The sequence below is a fragment of the Mirounga leonina genome, unplaced genomic scaffold, assembly GCF_011800145.1.
Source record: "Mirounga leonina isolate KUSES-001 unplaced genomic scaffold, KU_Mleo_1.0 Mir_173, whole genome shotgun sequence".
Classification (NCBI taxonomy): domain Eukaryota; kingdom Metazoa; phylum Chordata; class Mammalia; order Carnivora; family Phocidae; genus Mirounga; species Mirounga leonina.
The window spans coordinates 86,922,673-86,930,440 of record NW_023270447.1 but is presented as its reverse complement, the minus strand read 5'-3'; the positions used below and the strand labels follow the sequence as shown (position 1 = coordinate 86,930,440).

The window sequence follows — 7,768 nt, the reverse complement described above, 5'->3', positions numbered from 1 at the left end:
TTCTCCCTCTGACCCTCCCCCCTCTCGTGCTCTCTTTCTCTCATTCTCTCTCTCAAATAAATAAATAAAATCTTAAAAAAAAAATAAAACGAATAGGACGTTATACGTCAATTATATCTCAATTTAAAAAAACTGTATTCTTAAGCAGGTGAAGATGGCTTCTTATCATTGACTCCAAAAGCCTTTCTTGTATATGTGCAGACACTTCAACATTTTCTAGGTCTCCCAATCATTTATACCTTCAAATTTTACCATCACTCTGGAACACGTTTAAAAAAAAAAGCCAAAGCAAGAACTCTCTAAAAGGCTAAAGTCAAATAAAATGAAGTCGTACTTGTCTTAGTTTTCTTCCAGATGGGCTTTCTCTGTGGAGGTGAAGTGTCCAAGGGTTTTTCGGAATGTGAGCGGTCAACGCGTTAGAGAACGTTGGCCCCAGAAAGGTCTTCTCTTTTCCTTTACTTGGTCTGCATCGTGGAGTCGCTAGAAAGCAAGCGCCTGGAAACCACGCAGGCGCTGCGCGATCGCAGCGCAGGCCCGCATACCCTCCTCGCCCAGCTTCCCGCCCCTCCAGGCTCTCCCCGGAGCCTACCTGGCCGCGCCCGCCGCGCCCGCCGCCCCCGGGCCGTCGCCATGGCACCGCGCCGCCCCGCCCCCTGCGCGCCGTCCGCCCGCAGCCCCGCCCGCCCCGCTCGCCCCTCCCCCGCCCGGCGCGGCTGCGGGGGAGGGGGTGGGGCGTGGGGGGAGGAGACGCAGGCGAGAGGAAATCGGCGGCGCGACGCCCGCGGCCCATTGGCTACCTCGTCCTGGGGCCAGGAGCCCCGCCTCTCTGGCGGGGTCACGTGATCCCTTTCAAAGATGGCCGCCCTGTTGTTTTGATGAATAATACTTGGTGGGGCGAGGGGGTAAGAGTAGGGGTGGAGGGGTAGGAGGATTTACTCTTACATCCGGAGCACCGCGAGTCCCGTCCTCCCCCTCCCCCCTGCCCGGGCTCCGGCGTGGAGGCGGGGCGTGGCCGGCCTGCTTTGGGAGGGGAGGGGCTTCCCTCTTCAGTGCTGGGCTCTGCCTCGGCGGCTCTGGGGTCGCCTTACCTCGGGGCATCCACTCTGCAGTCGAACAGTTCCCGCCTGGGGCAAAGGGTAGGAAAGAGAGCAGGATCTGCGGGAGGAAGCGCACCTGCCGCGCCACTACCACGAAGACCCAGCAGGCTCGGGGCACGAGACGAGCTGGAGACCCGAGTCCCTGGTCTGGGTAACCTGGGAAGCAGAGGGCAATAGTGGCGCCTTAAGATAACCCTGTAGAGCAGCAGCAGTGGCGGCCAAAGGAGGCTGCTCGGGGCACAAGCAGCTGTAGGAGTCTCTGGGGCGATTGGAGTGACCGACGCCAAGGCGGTTCAGTGCCTCTCGTGTTCTTATTTTTTAACCTCTGACTATGCAATTCTGAAACCTCCCCCATTCGGGGGACCAGACAGCCCGATAGACACCTTCCATTCTCCTCCCGCCCTGGTCTCAAGAACAGAAGGATCTCTCCCTAACGCCTTTCACCATTAAGAGGAAAGCGATGGAGGAGCTGAGCGCTGACGAGGTGAGGAGGTTGGGGGACACCTTGGGAGATTAGTTGGCAACTCTTTGGCGCTTTGGACAGGGATGGTATTGCGCCAGTGGTGCCTGGCCTTTGGGTTTGGGGAAGGAATGGAGATGACATTTTCCAAGAATAAAATGAGTCCCTGAGAGGGTCTTCAGTTGTATTCTCCTGTATTACTTGCCTTCTTTCTTCGTTCTGAACTCCATTGGCTTCTTTTCGAGTCTTGTAGAGTCTGAAGAAGAGGAAAGCCTACTGAGGCGTTCATTCTTTTCCTCGGGGTGTTTAAGCAAGAAGGGCTAGATTTACATCAAGTTAAATGTGTGTGTGTGTGTGTGTGTGCGTGCACGCGCGCCTTACTGCAGAGATTTAAAGAATAATTTTGGGTGGAATTAGAATGTATGGGTGTATGTTTTTTAAAAGGCAGTATTTGAAATCCCAAGTATGTGTGGCTGTTGCCTTGAATAAGTTGATTAAACATGCGTTTGTGTTTGGGGGTGGCCTACAGACAGATTCTTTGATACTCAACAAAATATGTATCTTCTCAAAAGCCTAGTGAATTCCAGTTAAATTCTGTAATGTAACAAGTACTAATGACCCCTGGCATACTTCTCTCATTCATCCTTTTTCTAGTTTTAGGCCCTTTCAACTTGTCTTTTGCTGTAGCAGACACTGAACAGGAAGCAAATGGTAGCAAATGACTTTGTAAACTCCCCGTTATTATTTCTGAAAGAGTTTTACAGATCTCTTTCTTGATGTTTTAAAGATTATTTAATAAGGTTGTCATAAAAACAGTGGCAATTAAGGTACAAGGAATTTTCTGTGATTCTACTCACTTTTCCCTGCCTTTTTACAAATGAGGAGCTACCCTTTCAGGACCCCTGCTGGCCTCCCTCTCATCAGTCTACCTCCTCATTTCTTTCACTAGTTCATATAAAACTTCCCTACAGTACTATGAAAGTAGTCATCCATCAGGTTGGCTAAGTACATGCTTCCGTTTCAGCTAGAGTAGTCAGTATATTTACTTAGGGACTAAAATTCTCCAGGGATGGGGCTTGCAAGTGGTGAGTTCAGATGTCAGGTGGGAAGGGAAACAAATAATTTTTGTGGGTTGTGATGCTTGGCTATTTGGAGAGTCAGGATTGCTCATTCTGGGGTACTTTTTTTTTCTCAAATACATCAGGAATGTAATCTAACTAAAATTAGAAGAATATTGAATGGTTTCTTTCATTCCGGTAGGAACTCTCAAGAGATGATGCCCTTAAAGGCACTTTGTTTTAGGTAATTTTTAAAAATCTGCTCTCCCTTTCTTAACAGTAACTCTAATGGGTAAATTAAGGCAAAGAGTTGATGTTTTTTAGTAGTCCTTTGTTTCCAGAAATTACTTTTTTTCTTAACGTTCTCTAAGTTGCTGCTGGTTTAGAGTTTTTACATACTTGGTGTTTCACTGAGAAATTGTCAAATAAAGCATAGAGACCATTGGAAGATACTGCATAATCTACACTGCACTTTAACCAGTCTTTGAGGAAGTTGTAACTTTTTTGTGACCGTATAGGAACAAATGTAATCGTTGTGGAGGAGATCAGAAAAACATTTTTCAAGGTCAACCGAATATTGAAATAAATGTGAAAAATTAAATTCACTAATGTTAGATCAACATAAAATTACGTTCGACAATTAGGTGACCTGAACGAAGAGGAACAGTTCAGTAACTGGTAATTCGGTCTCAGCAGAACCTAGAACAAATTAATGGGTTGTTTTGTTTTGTTTTGTTTTAATCAATTTCCTTAATTCTGGGAGTAAGTGAACAGTTATCAACAAAGCCATTTCCAGAGCTTTTGCCTTTGTATTGTTACTTGCTTGGTGGAAACTGTGTCACAGATATGGTAGGTGGTATTCATTTGGTTAGAAAATAAGACATTTTTCTTGCTGAAAATTCAAACATAACATCTCAGTGTGAAAACAGGCAAGACAGTGATCTTTCCATCTAAATTAGGCAATTAGGTAAGGCAGAGTTTTATATTCGGACAAAATGAAAATGTCTGAGAATACAGTCCCTACAAAATAGAGGTTGCTATAACCAGACTGGTAGCTTTAGAAGATTTTAGATTATGGGTCCCTCTCATAGATCACCTGAAATTCTTACACTTTTCTTCTCTTGTGTAGTTCTTTTTTTTTTTTTTTTTTAAGATTTTATTTATTTATTTGACAGAGAGAGACACAGCGAGAGAGGGAACACAAGCAGGGGGAGTGGGAGAGGGAGAAGCGGGCTTCCCGCTGAGCAGGGAGCCCAAGGCGGGGCTCGATCCCAGAACCCCGGGATCATGACCTGAGCCGAAGGCAGACGCTTAATGACTGAGCCACCCAGGTGCCCCTAGAGTAGTTCTTTAAGTGCCTTATTGTTTGTTATTTATGTGGCACATTACAGTGAGTTCATTGCTCTATGGAGCAGATCCATGACTAAGTTCATTCTCTTCAGGAACCTACATTCCAAGGCTCATTATGTACATTACATTCAGTCTGTAGCCTACTCATGTGTTGTTCTTCCTATACCAAAATGATGCTATGAGTAGGGCAGGACAGGTATTTTAAACTGTTTTTCAACTGTGGTGATGAAATTGCATTGAAATGATTTGCTTTTTCCTCTTTCTTTTTTTTTTTGGCTTAATCTTCTTTATGACCTAGTTCATCTTCAAGATGGCTGGCTGGGATAGTTAGGGTGTGGTCAAGGTTTTAGAAGAGTGGTAAGTCTTCCTTCTCAAACGCAGAATATGTGACCTTGCACTTTTTAGCAGTGTTCTCTAAGTGGAAAGGGACCGACATTTATTAACAGCCTTAGAAACCAGCTCCGTGCCAGGCACTTTACAACCATTGTCTCATTAAATACAACAGTGCGATCAAGAAGGTCCTTAAATTTTCCTTGTTTTATAGATGAGGCAACTGAGATTTAGGTTAACTGACTTGTCCATAGTGATCTGGCTTAGAAGTGGCAGAGTTGGAATTCAAACCCAAAGTGCCTGATCTAAAAACTCTTTTTACTACATTTTACTGCTTAACACCTGACAGTAAATTCACTGTAACTTCCATATACATATCCTACTAACATGCTTGATCTACATAGCTTTTCTGTAGGAATGTTGTTTCTCATGAATGCATTCATGATATGATCGAGTTTATAGTCTTTTTGGTACTAACCCTTCATCAGGCCTCTCCAAAATTGTTCACTCCACAAACATTTTTTTTTTTTTTTTTAAAGATGCTAGGTCTCTCCAGCTATGTGTTAGTTAGGTTAGGAGAAAGTCCTTTTTCTTAAAGAAATTGTAATTTAACTGGGGGGTGGGGGTAGAGATAGATACAGGTAGGAGGTCCAACAATTTCAATCCAGGGCTAAGTGCTGTTGTGGAGGGATGCACAAGACATTAAGAAAAACAAGAAGGGACCCCTGATGGGGCAGTGCTGTAGTGAAGACTTTCAAGAAAAAGTGATGCTGCATGCTGAGCAGTAGTTGCCAGGCGACAGGCTCTTGGAAGTGGCTGTGAGACTGGGGAGCCCAGGAAAAAGCAAGAATGAGGGCCCAGAGGCAGGATTTTGCTAGGGGAGTGCCTGCAGGTAGGCAGGCACCAGATCTTGGAGGGTCTCAGAAGTACTTAGGAGTTTGAATTTTGTCAGTTAAGACTGTAAGAAGCCTTTGAGGAATGTGAAGGGGTTAGAAAGATGACTGGCAAGGTGTAAAAGTGGGTTGGAAGATGGTGGCTGCAGGCCGGGAGACAGATTAGGAGGCTCGTGTTGCTCTCTAGCAGCGAGGCAGTGGAGTCGAAGGAAGGCATTGGCGGTGGGGATGGAGGAGGGCAGACACCAGAAATATTGAGGATCTAAGTTAACCCACTTCTAACGATCAGATTGATGTAAAGGAGGCGGGGGTGGGAGAGGAGAGAAAAAGATGATTCCTTGGTTTCTAGCTTGAGAGAAGGAGGATGAGGAATTCCAGACAAGGAACAAGCAGATTTTTGGATCATTGAAAGATGAGCCAACATAGACACCCCCACCTCTGGCCTTTCTACTCCGACCTCTCCATCTCTTTGACCTTTTCGTTCTTTGTAACAGGCCTCAGAACCTAAGCTCACTCTTTTCCCAGTAGGTAATTGCTGCCACACTATAACTAGGATTCTTTCTCAAGCCTGGTAGGGAAGTGGGATGTAGCCTCCCACTTCGTTCTTCACCCTTTCTGTTCATCTTAGTCAAGAGACAGAGAACGATTATGAGATCAGCTAACATTTATTGAGCATTTAATATGTGCTAAGCATTTAACTTGCTCAGCAAGGTTGGTAATATCACCCCATTTTACAGATAAGAAAGTTGAGGCTGGTAGAAATTAACTAACTTGCTAAAAGACACACAACTAGGAAGTGGCAGAGTCTGGATTCTAATCCAGAGTTTGATTTCAGAGTACTTTTTTTTTTAAGATTTTATTTATTTATTTGAGAGCGAGAATGAGAGAGAGAGAGCATGAGAGGGGGGAGGGTCAGAGGGAGAAGCAGACTCCCTGCCGAGCAGGGAGCCTGATGCGGGACTCGATCCTGGGACTCCAGGATCATGACCTGAGCCGAAGGCAGTCGCTTAACCAACTGAGCCACCCAGGCGCCCTCTTTTTTTTTTTTTTAAGATTTTATTTATTTATTTGTGGGCGCCTGGGTGGCTCAGCCATTAAGCGTCTGCCTTTGGCTCAGGTCATGGTCCCAGGGCCTGGGATCGAGCCCCATATCGGGCTCCTTGATCTGCGGGAAGCCTGCTTCTCCCTCTCCCACTCCCCCGGCTTATGTTCCCTCTCTCACTGTGTGTCTCTCTGTCAAATAAATAAATAAAATCTTTTTTTTTTTAAGATTTTATTTATTTATTTGAAAGAGAGCAAGAGCAAGAGGGATCACAGAGGGAGAGGGAGGAGCAGACTCTCCGCTGAGCAAGGAGCCCGATGTGGAGCTCTGTCCCAGGACCCTGAGATCATGACCTGAGCTGAAGGCAGATGCTTAATCGACTGAGCCACTCAGACACCTCTGATTCCAGAGTTCTTAATCCCTTTACTAAACTACCTGAAAACAGAAATAATCTAAGCAAGTTTGTGATGTTTATAGCATTTTAATTGTTCCTTTTGAGATGGGCAGTGGAAGCCCTAGTTATTGCTAAGAGTGGAGCTCATCAAATAGCCCCCTATTCTTGTAGGGGAAGAAGACAGAAAGACTTGTGACGAGAGGCCCTTGGGTCTCCAGGCCTTTGCTTGTTGCAGAGTGTATTTGCTCACTAAGTGCTTAGGGTACGTCTAGGTAGACGTGTCCTCCCATAAGCAGCTCATTGAACTGTATTTACTGTTTACTTGCTGTGGGTCAGATACCACAGGAGGCTGCTTGCATGGAGCTTCATTCCAGTGGGAGGAAACATGATAAACAAACATGTACCCTTAGAATGTCATGTGGTGATAAGACTACCAAGAAAAACCAAATCAGCAAAAGGGGTGGGAGAGTAATGGGGACATGGAGTGTGTACAGTTTTGGAGGTGGCTTTTTTTTTTTTTTTTTTTAAGATTTTATTTATAGGGCGCCTCGGTGGCTCAGTCATTAAGCGTCTGCCTTCGGCTCAGGTCATGGTCCCAGGGTCCTGGGATCGAGTCCCACATCGGGCTCCCTGCTCCACGGGAAGCCTGCTTCTCCCTCTCCCACTCCCCCTGCTTCTGTTCCTGCTCTCGCTATCTCTCTCTCTGTCAAATATATAAATAAAATCTTTAAAAAAAAAAGATTTTATTTATATATTAGAGAGAGAGGGAGCTCGAGCGGGGGGAGGGGCAGAGGGAGAGAGAGAATCCCTAGCAGACTCCATGCTGAGTGTGGAACCCAACACGGGGCTCCATCCTAGGATGAGATCATGACCTGAGCCGAAATCAAGAGTCAGATGCTTAACCGACTGAACCATCCAGGTGCTCCAGGAGGTGGCTTATGAATAGAAATTTTAGGGATAATAGGGAGCCATCTGGGGGGAAAAGTGTTCCCAGGTACAAGGAATAGCAGGAAACAGGGGCGTGTCCTTGGTCGGCTCCAGGAACAGCAAGGAGGACAATGTGGTTGGAGCCTGCTGAGCAAGGGCACAGGAGCAGAAGTCAGTCATTCTGTCAGCAGAAATTTGAGTTCTTATAACTGGGGTT

At 45.8% G+C, this 7,768-nt stretch overlaps 1 protein-coding gene across 2 annotated transcripts in view; it reads left to right on the top strand.

Moving 5' to 3' along the window:
- Window positions 1-881: 881 nt before the first annotated feature.
- UBE4B (ubiquitination factor E4B) overlaps window positions 882-7,768 on the top strand; it is a 123,666-nt gene continuing 116,779 nt past the window's right edge. The window contains exon 1 of one of the 2 annotated variants that reach the window (XM_035019829.1): window positions 882-1,581. In XM_035019829.1, the coding sequence (XP_034875720.1) occupies window positions 1,558-1,581 (24 nt within the window). In that variant the 5' untranslated portion in view covers window positions 882-1,557. The remainder of the gene's footprint in view (window positions 1,582-7,768) is intronic. The other variant, XM_035019832.1, reaches the window with a different exon arrangement.